Source organism: Silurus aristotelis, assembly GCF_946808225.1.
Source record: "Silurus aristotelis genome assembly, chromosome: 7".
Lineage (NCBI taxonomy): Eukaryota > Metazoa > Chordata > Actinopteri > Siluriformes > Siluridae > Silurus > Silurus aristotelis.
Window position 1 is genome coordinate 12,239,373 of NC_139580.1, and position 20,163 is coordinate 12,259,535.

General features: G+C 36.4%; 2 protein-coding genes across 4 annotated transcripts in view; one reads left to right on the forward strand and one right to left on the reverse strand.

Moving 5' to 3' along the window:
- The first annotated feature begins 183 nt into the window (after window positions 1-183).
- LOC310729020 (MORC family CW-type zinc finger protein 3) lies at window positions 184-18,042 on the forward strand. Of its 2 annotated transcripts, none has more exons than XM_083546971.1 (17): window positions 184-440; window positions 527-599; window positions 1,607-1,739; window positions 2,896-3,116; window positions 4,093-4,240; window positions 5,336-5,495; window positions 5,604-5,732; window positions 7,331-7,450; window positions 7,587-7,690; window positions 7,871-8,077; window positions 8,989-9,108; window positions 9,782-9,859; window positions 10,347-10,383; window positions 14,740-14,882; window positions 15,539-16,154; window positions 16,653-16,915; window positions 17,003-18,042. In XM_083546971.1, the coding sequence occupies exons 1-17, from the start codon at window positions 402-404 to the stop codon at window positions 17,151-17,153; spliced, it is 2,742 nt and encodes a 913-aa protein (XP_083403097.1). In that variant the 5' UTR covers window positions 184-401; the 3' UTR covers window positions 17,154-18,042. The 2 variants fall into 2 exon arrangements, with proteins under 2 accessions (XP_083403097.1, XP_083403096.1); XM_083546970.1 differs by having other exon boundaries at window positions 185-440; window positions 16,638-16,915.
- Window positions 18,043-18,091: 49 nt separating this feature from the next.
- The window catches only part of tbc1d9b (TBC1 domain family member 9b), a 24,572-nt gene continuing 22,500 nt past the window's right edge, over window positions 18,092-20,163 (reverse strand). For both annotated transcript variants that reach the window (XM_083546950.1, XM_083546951.1), the window contains one exon: window positions 18,092-20,163. This exon is cut by the window's right edge and continues 789 nt beyond it. The gene's annotated coding sequence lies outside the window, so the exon portion shown is untranslated.

The window sequence follows — 20,163 nt, forward strand, 5'->3', positions numbered from 1 at the left end:
TTTTTTGTTTTGTTTTTTTGTGTTTGTTAATTTAATGGAAAGAATGCTAAGACAACCTGGCATTGAAACTGTCCCATCTGAACGTACCCTGTGCAAACCAACTCGGCTACCAGTAAATAAAACACTGACTTGCAGATAGCAGGTGTTTATAATACTGTAGTAAACAGTGCTGGGGTTCAATCTGGCAACCCTCAGTGAGTTGTAGCTAAGCAGCGCGCACGCGGCACTGCGCACTTTTCAGTGTCAGCCGTGTCAAAGAAGTGAAAGAGGAAGGAACTGTTTGTGCGCTGAGCAAGGAGGAAGAAAGCGAGTTTTGCAATACAAACTTGTTTTAATTTTATTTTAGTGCTTGTTTTGCTTTTTTTTTTTTGTTTGTTTCTGTTTTTCCCGGACTCGAAGACATGGCGAGGCTGAGCGAGCACGGGATCCGTCTGAGCTCTGTGTGTATACTTACTGCACTTCTGTACTTTGCAAACGCATCCTGATGTTTTGTGTGACACGTTGTCGCGCTTTTGTGTGTTTGCAGATGAGCCCATCGTACCTGGACAGTAACTCCACCAGTCACACGTGGCCTTTCAGTGCTGTCGCAGAGTTAATAGGTAAGGCATCGATATTGTTTTTTTTTTTGTTTTTCTTTCTCATAAAATCAAACATGAAGACTTGAAGACAGATCTCCATCTGACAAAACTAACAGCATTATAAAACTACTATATTACAACATGAAGCATAGTGATGGTGACCTGCTTAGGCTGGTGGTATCATTTAATGTGCAGTATGGGACAGAGCTCAATTACGACGCGGCGGGGGAATGAGCACCTGTTGCACATCCGGTCGGTCAATGACCTACATGCTTTAAACTCAACAAACACAACCAACACAACAGTCAGTCTGCTAATAAAAACACAAGTCGTCCCAAAATCTTAAGCATAAATATTTTCTGCCCAAGTCCCCTCTCTCTTTCTCTGTCTGTCTCTCTGTCTTCCTCCTCTTTTCTCCATCACTTCTTTGTCTCCTCTTCTTTCCTTTCTCTAGCTTTAAATTTGGTGCTTAATCTTTAAAGCTAATGAATGTCAGATTTTTAAATGTCCACTATTCTGGTAGAAAAATGCAATTTTCAAGCAAATGAAAAAGCAGTTGAGTTCGAAATAAAAAATAAAGGGAAACTCACCAGCCCAATCTGTTAGCCATTACCTGGTTATCGTACATTTTTGCTAACAGCTCTCTTCAGGAGCTAATTTTTCAGATCTGCTAAATGCTCATTAATGTTAATGTTAATAATGCGAAATAAAGGTGTCATTGCACTGATTGTGAATTTAGTTTTTTCATTTGGAATACATAAAGCCATTGTCATATGACTCTTATACTGTGCAAATAATCCTACTGTGACTCATAGTTATTCACTTGAACTCATGGATTTTTGAAGATCGTGTGTTTCAGAGCTATAGGAGTGGTCCACTAGTTTAAATATGTTTATTTAATCTGACATCATGGCATTAAACTTTGTGTCTGACACTAGCAATAGCGTTAGCAAAATCCGTTACATCATTTATTGATAAATGTGTGTGATAAAAGTTGTTTGTGAACTTGCTGTCTCTCTGCGTGGTAGATAACGCATCTGATCCCGGGGTCACAGCCAAACAGATCTGGATTGATGTGGTCACTGTAAAAGAGGAGCTGTGTCTTAGCTTTATTGATAACGGAAGTGGAATGACACCAAATAAACTGCACAAGATGCTCAGGTGGGTCTGGAATAGACTTTGAATATATAATATGCCAATAACTTGACGTGGTCCAGATTGGTCTGGTATAGGTAGCAAAATTCTTAGTTTCCTAATATGAAACTTAAATTCTTTATAATCATTATAAATGTTTTATAAATGATCATTTATTTGCCTTTTTTGTTATATTCTGTGTTCATTATAATTTATAAATCAGTTCTCTACCATTATCGTCCTTTACATTTGGTTTTGACATAAAAATAATGAATAGCAGAATATGTCCAAGGAGGCAAGAAGATTTTCTCTTTATTTACTGCATTGTACAAGAACAGAAATAATTAAGATGGAGAATGAGGAGCTTACGAAAACTAACTTGTAATGAAATAATATTAAAATAATAATAAAGCATCCACTGGCAAGACCATAAGACAGTAATATTGGCGATGACCAGAGGAAATGTGCTGATAGAAATACTTAATGTTTCATTACTATGCAGGAATACAGCCTAGAGTATGTGAATCACAGATCACACCCCAAACATTTATATAATAAAACTTTCTTTTGGCTTCTCCCATTAGGGGTCGCCACAGCGGATCATCCGTATGTATGATCCGCATGTTTGATTTGGCATGTTTTTACGCTGGATGCCCTTCCTAACGCTTCTGGGCTTGGGACCAGCACTAAGAGTGCACATGCACTGTGCCCTAATGGCTGGGGTTGGTTCCCTGACCGGGGATCGAACCCGGGCCGCAGCGGTGAGAGCGCCGCATCCTAACCACTAGACCACCAGGAACCTTACCAAGCATTCATATAATCTTATTATAAATAAAAATAATAAGTGAATAAAATACAAAAGTGCATGTTGTATATAATGTATATAAAGGATTATAATTAAATTAGACCACAATTATTTGATCTTAAAGGTGTTTAGAGAGTTTAATTTAGTCTCAATTGTAAAGGGTGTTTATGCACCTTAGACTTTTTTTTTTTATATCCAGTGCCAGGACTTTAAATGATATTCCATGTTAAAATATGATTTTGTTTCATGCTTTAGTGCTCTAAAAATGTCTGTATTTTTGTGTGGTCATTGAGAAGTTGCATATGTATTTGAACTTTGTTAATAAGTTTTTTACAGTTTACCTTTTCTGGTATTTTTTGTCTTTTTCTTGCTTTATAGTTTTGGTTTCACAGAAAAAGGATCTGGCAAAGGTAGTCACCAGGCCATAGGGATCTACGGTAATGGCTTCAAATCCGGATCGATGCGACTGGGACGTGATGCTCTGATCTTTACTAAGAATGGAGGATGTCAGAGTGTTGGCATGCTCTCTCAGACCTTCCTGCATGCCATCAAAGCTCAGGCTGTCATTGTACCCATAGCACCATTTAACCAACAGACTAATATCCTTAATAAAGCAAGAGACACACTTTATACTTTATACAAACTGTATATATGTTTTGTAAAATGTACCTAAGATGAATACTTTTCACATTTTAAATACTCTAATATACATAGGCATGGACAAATATGGATGCTTTATGCAAATATATGTTTATTATAAGTGAACCATACTGAACATACAGCAGGAAGAAATGTCATTATGGAGTTGTAGATTACATAAATCATCAGGACACCAAACGGTTTCCACACGGACGGTTTTAATTGTTGGATGTTTATATTGGCAGGTTTTGCTGCTTGATTTGAGACATGGCGCTTATATATATATATTGTATATATATATATATATATATATATATATATATATATATATATATATATATATATATATATATATATATATATATATATTCTGGCGTACCAGTGGAAAAATCTATTCTTATGCTTGCAGGTGATCACAAAGTTTTTCCACTGACAAGTCTTTTTTGCCACCTTTTTAAAGCACCAGATACATTTAGCTTCAAAACAAGGAACTGGTGATGTCATGAGCAAAAATAAATAAATCCATTGCCTACGGAAGACAGAAATGCTTTACTAGCTTTGCTAGCAAATTAACTGCAAACATGCTGGAAGATTTGAGTAGTGCACAGATCCTGAAGATTTGACTCGAAAATGTGCCATATATATATTGGTCTCGGGTCACTGCTGTTATTTTGGTTACAAGTCAGGTATTGATGGATCTACAGAATTCAGATTCAGTGATTTACATTTTCCTTTCTTGTATCCACACTAAGGAAAAGTTGTAAGAAAAGTTACAAAATAACCCAAATCTTAACCATAATCATGTCTAAGGCAATATTATGAATTAAAAAAACATGAGACTTTGTGGGAAGAGGGAAACTCAACTCCTGTTACTTACTGTATGAGTGGAAGTGTGTCCTTCTGTTTGCCATCTCTCCTTAACTTTGGTTCCCTCACAGTCTTTGGTAATAACGGAGGATTCAGAAGCCAGTCTGAGAGCCATCCTCACACACTCACTCTTCAAGTCAGAGTCTGAACTACAGGAACAGCTCGACACTATCCCAGGCAAAAAGGGTACCAAGATCCTCATTTGGAACATCCGCAGGTAAAAAGACAAACCAGCAGCACTAGTATAGTATTCTAATTTTAAAAAGCCAATAACCTATTGGTGCAAAAACAGAGTTGTTAATGGTTTTTCATGTTTTATTGGCCATTCTCATGCTCTGCCTGTTTCCCTCTGCTTAAAAAGGGCAGAAATGCATTTTCAGGATCACTTGCATCTTACATGGTAGCCATAGGAACAGCAATCCTAAGTAGAGAGCTTGTATAATACTGATTGCACTGTTATTTTGAATCGATGGGTTACATGATCAAGATATGTCACCAAAAATAAAAAACTTTATGGATTATTTCAGTACAAAATAAACATTTGTATATCTGTTGGGTTTAAATAATTTAGAAATGTGAATGAAAACGCAAACCTACCAGGGAGGTAAATGTTAAAGATTCCCTTTTAAATTTGTTTTAAGATTTTCAGAACTCTTTAACCAGAACCCTAAAGAAATTCCTACATTTCCATACTTCTACATTTTTTTTTCTTGATTTTTTGAAATTGCAAACTGCTGAAATGTTTTATAATCACTATAATAAATCACTGTTATATTTTTATTTTTTTTAAAAATTCAGGTTTAATTAATTGTTCAAAAACTATTCTGACATTGATAGTATCAATACAGCACAAGCGTTTCATTTGTTTATCTAATGTAATTTATTCATATTATTAAAATATTCCATGGACTATGCACTCTGGATTCATTTAACTATTTAACAATGCTATGGTTTGTTTTTCAAGCAGCTGTGTTTAGCTGTATAGGTGTACAATTTGTAGCTGCAGACTTCTTACCAGTGCACGTTCTCGTGTTATCTAGCATCATTCAGTTCCTTTTAGGAAAATTTGGTTCAGTCAGCATTCTATTTAATTGTTTTGGCACTTAAAGGGTATTCGGGATGGTCTCTGTTTTTACTAAAATACAGCAACAACCAAAAAAAAAACAGCACCAGTCACAAATACTACTTTTACAGACAGACTGACTGACTGAAATTTTTAATCGATTTTTCAACTGTTCAATAAAATCCTGAGTTTTATGTCAGGATATTTACACGATGGGATGAGCAGCTAATTTAGTGCTGTCACTGATAGGAATAAAGACGGGAAGCCTGAGTTTGACTTTGAAGCCGATACAGAGGACATCCGCCTGCCAGAGATCCGCTCAGAGGAAATGGAGGGGAAAGCAAAGAGGCGTTACTCTGGACCTCACAGAACTGACCATATCATCCCAGAGATGGATTACTCTCTTAGAGTGAGTGAAGGATAGAGCCATTAAAAAAGTTCACAATGAGGAAATCAGACTGGAATAGTTTGAAACTAACATTTCTGTCTGTTTCTCCCTGTTTCTTTTCTTTCTCAGGCATATCTCAGCATTCTCTATCTGAAACCCAGGATTCACATCATCCTCAGAGAGAAAAAAGTTCAGACAAAACTAGTGGCAAAGAGTCTGTCTATGATTGAAAACGATGTTTACAAACCACAGTTCATTGTATCCTTCTGAAAGGCTTTTTATCTACTGCTAGCAAAACGCTGCATATTTAGAAAAAGAAGCACTATATTTTAGAGCTACATAAATAGTATTTGAATTTCTCCTTTCCCCAACTGTATATATCTTTACTAATAATGCCATATCATCAGCAGACTTCAGCATTCATTACCTTGTTATTGTCAGGCTTCACTAGGAACAGGAAGTTTATTTGAAGCATAAAGAACCTGACAACATGAAGTCAAGTAGAAAATATCAGTTTTGCAAACAGGTTCCAAAAGAACAGTAAAAGAAGAAGTCTACATGTAGACGTGTGGACACAAAAGCTGCTTGAACAGAATTGTTAATTTACTTGCCTGTGTACCCGTTGTACATCTAAGTGGTACATCCAGTAGAGAACAAGTTTAGAGCTGGACCATGCCTGTTCAGCAGGTTTTGATATTATGATATGGACATGCACAATCAAAATGGTAAATGAATGCAGGACACAAACACTGCATACACTGCATATTTTGCATACACATGCTGAATTAAGAACACACAGAGGAAAATGCTATATGCATACAACCCAAATTACAAGAAAGATGAAAAATTGTACATGTAAATTAGAACATAATGGAGTGATTTGCTAATCTTTTAAACCTGTGTTTAATTCAGAGTAGAACATAAAAACATTAAATGTTTAAACTGAAGCAATGAACCATTTTAAAGGGGTAAAAAAAGTTAATTTAGAATTTGATGGGCACAACAAGTCTCAAAAATATGGGACAGGAGCAACAAAAGGCTGGAAAAGTAAGTGTTTCTAAAAAGAAACAGCTGGAAGAACATTTTGCAACTTGTTAAATGCAGTTAAATGGTTAATTGGCATCAGGTCAGAACATAAAATTAAACATGATCCAGAGACACAGCCATCTTTTCTAGGCCAAAGCTCATTTTAAATGGACTGTTCTGTGGACATATGCATCAGAATTTAAACTCTTTTTGTATCCATGCATGCTGCATCCAATCCAAAGGGAGAGAGGAACCATCTGACTTATCAGCACTCAGTTTGAAAGCATGCAGCTTAATCCTGATGGTATTTGGGCTGCATTAATGCCTATGAAATGGGTAGTCTGCACATTTGGAAAGGCACCATCATTGCATAATGTTATGTACAGGTTTTAGAGCAACACATGCTTTCAATCTTTTTTTAGGAAATGCCTTGCATAATACAGCAAAACAATGCCAAGCTGGATACTGCATCAATTACAATAGCATTTATCATAAAATGAAAAATATGACAAAGAATTCCCAGGAAGGTTGAGCAACTAGAATTCTGCATAGGACAGAAATGGGATAAAATTCCTCTCCTAAAACCTCAGTGCCTGGTGTCCTCAGTTCCCATATGTATATGGTAAAAGTGAATGTTACACAGTGGTAAACATGGCGCTGTTTATCAACCATGATTGATTTACATTATTCTGAATCAACACAGAGGGGGATGGATTTGTAATTAGTACACTTAGACAAACATTCGATCCAACTGGCCAAGATATTATGCACAATGTGTATATAGTTGATGAGTTTGAACTTTGCACTTTCCTTAACCTCGGCTAAATTAGAATGAACGAGTGAAGATCACCTTTGGCTTTAACAATAAAAACAAAGATCATTATGGCATCATGATGTATCACAACAACAGGCTCATCAAATCATATGAGAAAGTCGGCTGTCAGATCAAGGTACTGTATAAGTATAATTATGCACAGAAATCAGATTCTGTATTTCATCCTTTTCCATTCTGTTTTTAGTCAGGGTCTTTCTGTACAACTACCTGACTGAAAATAAAAAAAACATTTTTTTTCCCCCCTCTGACAGTCGTCTGGCCTGAGGTCAGGAGTGGGTGTTATTGGAGTAATTGAGTGTAACTTTTTGAAACCTGCTCACAACAAGCAGGACTTTGAGTACACCAAAGAGTACAGGTAAACTTATTCTCACTGTACTTCTTTCTCTATGTTTACGCACCTGACACATCTTGCTATACAGGAATTCAACTTCTAAAAATACACCTATAACACAAAGATCCTGGTGTCACTGCTAAATGTATACCCTTCTGACCAAACCATTCAGCTATTTGAACTATGCTGTCGTTTTTCTTTTAGACTCACCCTGGCTGCCCTCGGAATTAAACTCAATGACTACTGGCGAGAGAAAAAGGAAAAGAAAGCAAAAGAAAGAGCATTTCAAGCTCTTGAAAGAAAAAGCAAAGAAGGAAATACTAAGGAAAATGATGAGACTGATGAGGAGGAGGAGGAGGAGGAGGAGGAGGAAGAGGAAGAGGAAAAGGAGGAAAAAGAAAAGGAAATACCGTAAGCTGTGGTGTTTGCCATATTACAGGCGGATGGAAAGCTTGTCCTTGATTAATTAGGCACGCTGCACAGGAAGTAGTTAATAAAGCACATTTCATGCAGTGTTAAGCGGCAGATGCAACACAAGACATGATAATGAGAAATGAATTGCAAATCAATATAAGTACCTATAACATGAAGGGCATCGACTTTGGTCGGTTAGTAAACGGATGGTCAGTCTGGCTTAACTTAGAACAGCCTATATTAGCACAATTTTCTGTTAAACCACATATCTTACACCTTTAAACAAAGTCCTCATGTGTGCTCTGCCTCACACACACACACACACACACACACAACGAAAGCTTCTTAGCTGGTGTTTAGTGATAAAGAGACGGAAACAGTTCAGTCAGGTCTGCAGTTGAGTTGAGACCTGAAACCGGAAGAAAGAACAGGAACGTTATCAGTAAATCATCTCATAGAGACAGCAGCAGGTTAAACAGCACTCACGGAAGCACATGTGATTATATTTATCTATATTCTTACATAGATAAAATAAGCTTGTTTCTTCTCAGCTCTTCTGATAATTTATCAGTTATCATCAGTCTGTCTGTGGTTTTGTTTAAACAGGGTTTTACAGCAAACTAAATAGTTAGCATGATTGTTTATCATAATTATTTACTCTTTTGCTTTTTTTTTAAATCGTGTAATTAGAGCATATGGCTTGGTCAGATCAATGATTTCTAATGAAAGCATTTGGATTATTTTAACTTAAGTTAAAGGAAGCACATTTGGGAAATATATATTTGCTAAAGAAGTCATGAATCTTGATCATGCTTCTAGTGCTGAAGCTGAGTTCTGCTGAAATGCCGATTACTGCAAACACCGTTTAGACTGAAAAGCAGCAGACTTGTTCTGTTTCTTTTTCTCAGGGATGTGTCATGGATTCAGTGTGAGGACTGTATGAAGTGGAGGGGCATTCCTACTCACCTGTTCAAAAACAATTTCCCTGAGCAGTTCACTTGTAGGAAGCACCCTATCAGCCGTCTAAGGTCAGACAGACCAATACCCACATATTAACACACACACATTTTATGTTCTGGGATCCATGTTTAGTCCCCATTTGCTGTTATAATAACCTCCACTCTTCTGAAAAAATGTTCCACTAGATTTTGGAGTGTGGTTGCAGAGATTCCTGCTCATTTAGGCACAACGATGTTAGTAAAGTTAGGTACTAATGTAGGATGAGGAGGCTTAGGGTGCAGTCAGTGTTCCAAATCATCCACAAACATTTTCAATATAGTTGAAGTCTATAGCTTTGTAGCAGTCCAGTCAAAATCCTCCACTCCAAACCATGTAAACCATATCCTCATGGAGTGTGCTTTGTGCAAATAAACATTGTCATGCTGGAACAGCTTTGCGTCTCCTAGTTCAAATGAAGGGAGAATGTATTTCTACAACACCCAGACATCCCAGACATATAGGTATTTACTAATATATTCAACGGTACCATGTTTGTACACAAACCTGACTTTTATAATTCCTTCTGTCTGATAAAAAAACGACACAACTGATATGTAATGATATTGATAAAATCTGTTTTATTATCATTTCACAGTGGAAAAGTTTCTTAAATTCACTACACCTAAAGAAATGCATCATATTTCTAAACCTTTACATGCATGGATAACAAAAAGTGAACACTTTTCTGTCGTTCTCACAAAGGAGCTGCTTAGTGCCTGAGGAACCCGAGGAGCCAGAGGACGAGCTGACACCTAGCTATGAGAAAACACACAAAAAACAGTAATGACTCCACAACAGCCAATGTCTATGTGTTTTCATTTTCTTTGTGTGTGAGCGTGTGCGTGGGTGCGTGCGTGCGTGTGTGTGTATGTGTGAGTGAGAGAGACCAGTCTGAAAAGAGAAACAAAGTAAGCCTTGGTCAGACTGTGGCATGGTTGATTACTGTTAGACCACATCCTGAGCATTTAACTGTGAAACAGTGTGAAAACAAACCACATGTCATTTTATACATTTCAATTGCATGCAGATCATAAAACTGTCACAGAGTTTAACAGCATGTTAAGAGGCAAGTCTATGTAGCTTGACTTCCTTTAGCTGTCTGGTCCCTTTATGGCAGTGGTTTGTTATTTGCTTTAAATATCATAAAGTAATTGATACGTACTCTTAAAAACTGATTATGAACACACTCAGATGCAAAGAAATCCCTATGTAAATCAGTTTGCATGTAGCTTTAATAAGATTTTGTTTGTTCGGTTTATCTTTACAGGGAAGGCTGGACCAAACGAAGAGGAAAATCTGTGGAGGTGAGACTACACAAATACACACAAATATACACACAAACAGGTGATACACAACAAATACACAACACGTACTTTCTTTCTTTTACACCCACGCCCTCTGTTTTTTTTTCTCTCTTTCATACTCACACAGACACATAAACAAACAAAAAACAGAGAAATAAATGCGGAACAAGACTGCTGTATTCTACTTTCCAAAAATTCAATATCTTCAAGCATACATTTAATCTAGCTTCCACTTGTACACCTGGGGTGTACAAATATGTTTTGGTTAGTAGGGGAGTAACAGTACACGTTTGTTTAATCTCAGCCTCGCACTTTGAGTGCATTTTTATTTGATCATTAAGCTTAAAAACATATACAGCAATGATAGGGGTATAAAAAAGAAACGAGAGTTAGCACAGTGTCGCTGTGGAAACTCACTCAGAATTAAGATTTGGAAGTGGCTAGCGGCTAATGCTAGCACTATGGATTCTTAACGTTTTATATCCAGCTTCACACACACACACACACACACACACACACACACACACACACACACACACACATATATATATATATATATATATATACACAGTGAGGAAAATAAGTATTTGAACACCCTGCTATTTTGCAACTTCTCCCACTTAGAAATCATGAAGGGGTCTGAAATTGCCATCGTAGGTGCATGTCCACTGTGAGAGACACAATCTAAAAAAAAAATCCAGAAATCATAATGTAAGAATTTTTTAACTATTTATTTGTATGATATAGCTGCAAATAAGTATTTGAACACCTGAGAAAGTCAATGTTAATATTTGGTACAGTAGCCTTTACAGAGGTCAAACATTTCCTGTAGTTTTTCACCAGGTTTGCACACACTGCAGGAGGGTTTTTGGCCCACTCCTTTACACAGATCTTCTGTAGATCAGTCAGGTTTCTGGCCTGTTGCTGAGAAACACGGAGTTTGAGCTCCCTCCAAAGATTCTCTATTGTGTTTAGGTCTGGAGACTGGCTAGGTAATGCCAAAACTTTGATATGCTTCTTACAGAGCCACTCCTTGGTTATCCTGGCTGTGTGCTTCGGGTCATTGTCATGTTGGAAGACCCAGCCTCGACCCATCTTCAATGCTCTAACTGAGGGAAGGAAGTTGTTCCCCAAAATCTCGCAATACATGGCCCCGGTCATCCTCTCCTAATACAGTGCAGTCGCCCTGTCCCATGTGCAGATAAACACCCCCAAAGCATGATGCTACCACCCCCATGCTTCACAGTAGGGATAGTGTTCTTGGGATGGTACTCATCATTCTTCTTCCTCCAAACACGTTTAGTGGAATTATGACCCAAAAGTTCTATTTTGGTCTCATCTGACCACATGACTTTCTCCCATGACTCCTTTGGATCATCCAAATGGTCATTGGATAATACACGTCTTAGTGTATTACCAACAGTAACCTTGGAAATGGTGGTCCCAGCTCTTTTCAGGTCATTGACCAGCTCCTCCCGTGTAGTTCTGGGCTGATTTCTCACCTTCCTTAGGATCATTGAGACCCCACGAGGTGAGATCTTGCATAGAGCCCCAGTCCGAGGTAGACTGACAGTCATGTTTAGCGTCTTCCATTTTCTAATGATTGCTCCAACAGTGTTTTTTTTTTTTTTACCAAGCTGCTTGGCAATTTCCCCGTAGACCTTTCCAGCCTTGTGGAGGTGTACAATTTTGTCTCTAGTGTCTTTGGACAGCTCTTTGGTCTTGGCCATGTTAGTAGTTGGATTTTTACTGATTGTATGGTGTGGACAGGTGTATTTATGCAGCTAACGACCTCAAACAGGTGCATCTAATTTAGGATAATATATGTAGTGGAGGTGGACATTTTAAAGGCAGACTAAAAGGTCTTTGAGGGTCAGAATTCTAGCTGATAGACAGGTGTTCAAATACTTATTTGCAGCTGTATCATACAAATAAATAGTTTAAAAATCATATATTGTGATTTCTGGATTTTTTTTTTAGACTATGTCTCTCACAGTGGACATGCACCTACGATGAAAATTTCAGACCCCTCCATGATTTCTAAGTGGGAGAACTTGCAAAATAGCAGGGTGTTCAAATACTTATTTTCCTCACTGTATTCATATATATACATCTGTATTCTGCAAATGGGGTCTAACATATGTAAACTATTTAATCACATTTTTCCATAAATGAATTTTATTTATTTAATTTAATTAATTACTGAATTTATATATATTATTTTTTATAATAAGTGCATGGAATTAATTTGATTTATGCTTTTTTATTTTTAGAAAACATTATAAAATAAAAAGATTCATATTATTTAACCAAGTAGGGATTTTATTTAAAGTTATTTAAAAAATGTAACCTGTTCAAATGTTAATTATGACAAATAATAATAATAATAATAATAGTTAAAAATAATAATAAAAAACAGGGAAAAAAAAAAAAAGCAATTTTACGTTTTGCATTTATTCCCTCTAACCGTACTGAAATTGAACCTAACCGTGACTTAATAACCGGGGTACGTACAGAACTGTGAATTTTGTGTATTGTTACACCTCTAATAGCCAGTAAGGAAAACATTTTGATGTCTGAGGTATTAGTGCTTTTTGGAAGTGTTGTAAAGGTGGCAGTGTGGTGGAAAAATCTCTACAGAAAGTGGGCATCCGTGTGTTCTCAGAACATGAGCAGCCAGAAGAAGCCCTGAGCTCTGGTTGCAGCTTTATAAACTTCAAGCTTTGTAGAAAAACAGTACATACTGATTAACTTCAAGCATTCTGTATCATGTACAAAGTAAAACAGTTTCTGCGTGACCTTGCTGCACATGTACACATTATCTCATAACTCAGTCAAAAGGCATGTGAGGGCATCTAGAAACAGTCCAATACATAGCTCAAGTAAAAACAAAGTAGAAATAGAGATACATTTTCCCACTGCAGAAGTTACTCTTATTTTTCAGGTAGAGAAAAATAATACACAAGTGAGACACAGATGTAATATGACAAGAGCCCAAAATTAAATGTGATTAAATAAATATTTGGCATTCATAAAATGACTCCCACCATACAGGCCCCATTCTCTGTATCTGATGTTTGATAAACTGGAATTTAAATTAATTATTTAACTATTTAAGTTTATTTAATTACCCCACTACTTTAAGTGCATACATTTTTGTATAAAAATACACTGAAGAGTGTGTTGTTCTGTTTATACCACAGATATTTGCCAACAAGTACAATATTTTATTTATGATTTAATGTATTGCATAAACTGCTCTGACTCGAAGACTTTTCCTGTTCTGGGAAAATTTGCAAAGCTAAGCAAACTTTTTAAGATAAAGTGCTTACGACCAAGACTTCTTATATAAATGTTACATTATTGTCTCTTAACAGAGTCACTTGCCCCTTTTGGTACATGTATGGTCCGCTGTTGAATCGAACATTAATGTCATTCTAACACGAGCCTGTACATTTTTACTATTGTGCTTCATATATCAGACTGCATTTTACTCATCAACTGAAACCCATGTAGTAGAATTGCATCTATAACAGAAACAGATTGCTTCCACAAATGCAAACAATGAAAGTGTGTCTTTTAGGACATAATTTGCATATTTGTGACAGCCTGGGAAAACCCTTCACATGTTTTAATTATGACATTATTCAATATGAAGGTCTAAAAGCTACACATTTTCCTAAACTAAGATACTTTTGTATGTATCTCAGTCATAGGTTTTAATATCTACAACCAACAACGAACACTGCTTAAATTAGTTTTGCTGTAGCAAGTAACTATTTAACAAACTGATACTTAGTCTTGAAGTCACTATGTTTAGACTTTAGACTAGGTGGTTTTATCACTGTGCTAAGCTGGTTTTCAGCATGATCTTTGAGGGGAAGACAGCAGGTTAAAAGGCTAGGTTAAAAGCTAAATGAGTTAATTTCCATATAGTTTCAGTGAAATATACTTTTATAGTTTCTTAATTAATTCTTAATTTTGCTATATGCAAAAAAAAAAAAAAAAAAAAGGTTTGTGCAAGTTTTTTGAGCTGGCAAAATACAAAGTGAAAAACAGTTTGCATGTTTGGATCTATATTTGGACTTTGGTTTATTTTATGCTGGTCAGTCATTTTCTCTGGTACAGTTTAAAATTAGACAAGCGTCTAAGCGTCTATACATAGAAGAAAAGAAAGACTGTGTGTGTGTGTGTGTGTGTGTGTGTGTGTGTGTGTGTGTGTGTGTGTGTGTGTGTGCGTGCGCGCGCGTTATGTGTGTTTGCTTAAATGTCCTTTTTATGTTGAATGTTCTCAGTGTGCTCTTACAGAGTTAATACGTATTTTTTTACTTTTATTTATGTATGTTTATGTGTAAGAATGATAAAGACTCAACCCCTGCTGAGAGCAAAGAGGGACCTGAGCCCACTTCAGAAACTACACCGGATAAAACTGTTATTTTCATGGAAGCTGAGACCGAGAACAAAGACGAAAAATCCACCCCATCCTTGCAATCCCATCGGTCTGACACCAACATCTCAAACATCAACCACCAGTTTACATCTACACATACCCACATATAGAATAATACCTAAAGGAATGTTCCAGCCTTTTTCCACACAAAACTAAACTCAGTTCACTCTATCTGCAATATTTTGCTTTACTTGGGAAATGAACAGAAAACCTGTTTTCAAAGCTAACTGTTAAATTTGTTTTATTTAACATTTTATGGAAAAATACATTTCTGATAGCATGATTAATAGTTATTCAATTAAAGGTATTTGTATATTAAAATGTAAATCTAAATACCTAAAAGTAAATACTCAGGAGTCTCTTCTTTTAGGTAAAAAAAAGTAAAGAAAGATAGTTTTTCCACAGCATTGTTTTTTTTTTCTCTGCTGCTCTAACGTTGGAATAACACCTTCAAGAGTTTCTGTGGTTAGAGTATGGAGGGTTGTGACAATCAACACCTGCCCATAGATTTTTGTTATAAGTGTGAAGTGTGTTTTTTAATACAGCGACATGTCCATCTTCTTGTGAATAGTAATTGCACATTCTCTACATATGCAGTGAATGGAGTTTAGGTTAAAAAGTGCTGGAGTATTCCATTCCATGTAATATAGCTTTACAGATTAACATGATTATAAAAATAAAATTATTCATGTTTTTTGTCTCTAGCAACAAAAGAAAACCAACATGGACGAACAATGAAACCAGCAGCAAATCACCAAAATGCACTGACTCTGAAAAAGAGATATCAACTACTACAACAGAATTGGATGAACCGGCAATAGAGAAATCTCCTGAAGTGTTGGAGACAAACAGCAACAAGGCCACGAACAATGCTCAGGAAGAGGATAAAAAAACGGCAGTGTGCCCTGACAGAGAGAGCGCTGCTAACCCGAGTCCTTCGGAACAGCAAGAGGCACAAGGCTTACAGACTAAAGACAAGCCAAAACCTGCCTCTGGGTCCCCAAGCTGGCCTCATCCAATCATACCTCATCCCTCCATGGCATGGTCTCACCCTTTACCCCCAGCTCAGACAGTGGTGGTTACTCCTCTTAGCCGTACCAGTAGGCAGTCGCGCCCTCTGCTCCGGCTCGAGAGTCCTGACCGGTCTGTGCTCACTAGCAGACTGGACCAACTGGAGCGTGAAGCCAAACGCCTCAGGAGGATCCTTGGCCTACGAGAAGCGGTTGTTCAGATGAGTCAATTATCAGACGGGGAGGTATCAGGGTCTGTACATGATGGAAACACAGACTCAGGGGTTTCAACAGCTTCTATGACATCTAAGGTGAGAAGGGAATTCACTTATAACCCCAAGTTTTTAGTACACACTTTAATATGTGTGTAACTTATGCATCACACAAAAACTGCATTTACCTGTTGGTAGGAAAACAAAAACTTGCAAGAAGCAGTTTCTTTGGAGATTTGCTCACGTGTCTTTAGCAGAATTATATATATTAATAAAACCTAAGATAGCATAGAAGAAATAGTAACATTTGCTACACAAATATACAAATACATTGAATAAAGCAGCATTCAGCTAAAATAACCAATCACATCCGCTTTTCTAATGGTAGTTTCATTATAACATGACTAATTAGATTTTATTTATGAATACATTACATGTTTTCTGTTTAACAGTCACTAACATGTGATAAATATCTATTCATTTTTGACCACACAGTGGGAAGCAATTCAATAAGTATCATATCATTATGTTTGATCCTGCATAAGAATTTGGGCCCAGCATAGTTTTTCTGTTTACCTTCAGAAATCTGGTCCTCAGACAGATCAGCAAAGTCTTTTAAAGAAATGTGTCAGTCCTGGAAGCCAGCAGGAAGCACCAGTTACCCCAGCAGATGACCTGCACTGGAGTAAGACACTGGCAAAACTGCAAAGCCAAAACCAAGCGCTATGTACAGAGCTGACTAAAGTGAAGAAGGAAAATGATGAACTCCAGAGCAAAGTGAAACAAGCAAAGAAGGAGACACGAGAAAGGAAAGAACAAAGCACCAATACAACAGCCAATACATCCAGTATTCAGGACAGGTATCTTTGTTAACTTTGTTTTACTAAAAAGCAGTGTTTTTATTTATTAAAGAAGTAAATTAAATATACATCTTTTTCTCTCCACAGTTCTGTACTGGATCGATTACGCTCGATCCGTAGGAACGTTGTGTCCCTCCTTTCTTCCATTTTGCCTAATTTGGATATGCAGGGAATCAGCTATGACACTGGTGATGTGGACAGCATCCTGCAGCAGATCATCCAGGCCAATAACCTCTGAGAAATGCAAATGCATAGTGCAACAAGAACTAAATTCAGTGCAGCGCTTATAGCTGAGCTCCACACAAAGCGAGCTTATAGGCAAAAAAAAAAAAAAAAAAAACTCTGATCTTGTTGCAGTTCTATAACAAGGGTTAACAATTTTTTCTTTACATTTTATGGCATTTAGCAGACGCCCTTATCCAGAGCGACTTACAACTGAGCAGGGGAGGGTTGAGGGCCTTGCTCAAGGGCTCAGCAGTGGCGGGATTTGAACTTATGACCTTCCGATGAAACATCATTTTTGAGAGAGTGGGAAGCAATTCAAAAAGCATAAGCAATGCTCTCCTGTGTTATGTTTGATCCTGCAAAAGAATTTGGGCCCAGTATAGTTTTTCAGTTTACATTCAGAAATCTGGTCCTCAGACCGATCGGCAAAGTCTTTTAAAGAAACGTGTTCCTGTTACAAAGTCATGTGTATACTACCTAGTTCTTTAATGTCAGCATTAATTCTCAAACATACTGCACTGATATACTGTATGTAATAATAATAATAATAAGTCATGGTTAACATTTAAAATGTTTGTTCCAGTGTTTCATGTTAACAAGTGTGAGATTTAAACGTAATCCAGAGGTTTGCCAAATGTTACAGGGCCTACATTTTACTGTAAATTGTTGATATCGATTTCATTTTAAATGATGTTCCAGATTTGTTTAGACCTATAAGCTGACTGTGTGTGTGTTACTAGTTTTACTCCCACCAATAGCTTACAGTACAGTTTGTACTTTGCTGCTTTTAGGTTTGGGGAAACTTTTTTTTTTATTCTCTGTGGATGCTGTTTTGGCCGGATCGTTCTTCTTGCCTATTGTTAATATAGTTTTGTTTTGCTATAAAGTCTTGAGTATTTCTATTTTTTTTAGAAACATATTTAAAACTCAATATGGACGTCAACACATAACTTCACATAACTTGTTTATTTATTTATTACACAGTATAATACAGTACTGATCAATGACAACATTTTAAAAACAGTTTAAATGAGCAAGAACTAGTAGTATGGATTAAATACTGTATGTATTACTGTGACAGCAATATATTATACAATATATTGAAGCAAATTAAAACGGTCTGCATGAAATCCAGGACGAAGAAGTAAACGATCAGGTGAATGTGCATTTGTAAGCCTATGGTGCAGGTTACTTTCACAGTGAAGCATAAAAATTATTATGAGGCATTCACTCAATGTGTCGAAAGCCATTTACATTATAGATCACACGCACAGCAACGGAACAGTAGGGATCAGTAGGGACTGTACATTTACACATGCTTTGCAGAATTATATGATTTTAGTAGATTGATTATATGAAATATTTTCCCTGCAAATTTGAGCAGGCTGTTTTTTTCCTTAGTTCCTTTGCCAGGGTAATGAAATGGCATCTGACCTATCACTGCCTCCTGAATCACTCTACTTTGACAGAATACAGCCAGTATTATGTGAGTACACTTGTCACTTTATTTCTCTCAGCAGCCTACTGATTAAAGCTCAACATACCTGAGGAATGGATATGCAACAAGACTTAATAACTGAACAAGAGGTAAAATCAAAAATGCTTGGAAATGAAATGTCTCTTCACAACATGAATAGTTAGAAATGAGGAGAGGTTGGGATTTGAAGAAATTAGTGTTTATCATGTGACAAACCGGACAGGTTTATAAGTAATGCTGGAAATAAAACGGGTGTTCAAACTTCCAAAACTCATCTGAAAGTGAGAATGAAATAGACATCAGGAATGTTTATGTTAGCCTCAACTACAAGGATTAGAGGGCTTCTAACATAAATTATCGTTTCCAAGAACTAGTAATTGCAATTAATTCATACATTTTGGCATATAAAAGACATTTGTAAATTGCACTGGTGTCTATTTAAAGCTAGTAATTTTGTACAAACATAATTAAAATGATAAAGGGCTAGCTATAGGCTGTGGGGACAAAAGAAGAAAAACAAAAGTAGAGAAAGGTGACAGTAAAAACCATTATTACATTAAGCAATAATATATTTTATAGAAGAAAATATATAGAAAAAAGAAGCTTTTTAGCTAGTGCTCAGCAGCATCACTGCACATCTGGAAAGCAAATGCCAAATTTAGTGGCTTACTTAATTTTACTGGCTTAAAACTTAATTTAGACAAGGGTGGAAAAACAAGGGCACTAAAAGTTGAATATAGATCAGTTTAGCCATTTTTGATTGTACTTGCGTGGCATGCGAACATGTTTTAAGAAAACAAAGCGAGTTTAGCGGAACTAAAATCTGGGATATGGGTCCTAATGTAAGAGTTAAATAAAATAAGTGTTATCATAATAATTATAAGATGGCTCTAATTATAGAGTTAAGATTAGCTAAACATTTTGTCTTTTATTCCTCAGCTTTTTCTTTTCCCCCACACTGACAAGTCAATTCAGTATCCTTTGAATAAGAAAGCTGAGAAATAAATGCAAATATACAGCAAAATGTAAAGTGTAACAGTACCCTTCCTTCTCACAAAAAAATAAATAAAAAACACAAAAAAAAAAAAGAACAAAAAACAAAAAAAATCCAAAGGTTGAACTACGTGGATTTTAGCAAACGTGGTTCTGAAAAAGAACACTTCTCATTTTAAAACCACAGCCTAAATAGGAAATGTATGAATACTAAAGAAATAAAATGAGGCTTTGAATTCATATTTCAGATCTAAATAATATAGTGTGCTGGTCATTTTTTCCCACGCTAATTTAGGTGATACTGATCCTTCAATAAGACTCAAAATTGAAGAATATGCATGTTCAGATGAGGCCAGGCTACAACTCGAGTAACTGGTAGTATGCCACATAGCCTAGTCAAAGATAAATAAAAACTCAACATAAACTTGGTCTACAAAAAACATGAGTGCACCAACTGTGGGCTAGATTTAGATTTAAGAGCAGTAAACCAACAGGTAACATGCAAACAGCAGGCAAAGAGTGTTTAACTGTTCAGCCTGGAAGGACAAAGGCC

Excerpts from the sequence above, each read along its gene's own strand:
- LOC310729020 (XM_083546970.1), top strand. The coding sequence starts at position 402 with ATGGCGAGGCTGAGCGAGCACGGGATCCGTCTGAGCTCT. Across the intron at positions 441-526 it reads ACGGGATCCGTCTGAGCTCT|ATGAGCCCATCGTACCTGGA; the intron begins GTGTGTATACTT and ends GTGTGTTTGCAG. Across the intron at positions 3,117-4,092 it reads ACCATTTAACCAACAGACTA|AGTCTTTGGTAATAACGGAG; the intron begins ATATCCTTAATA and ends TGGTTCCCTCAC.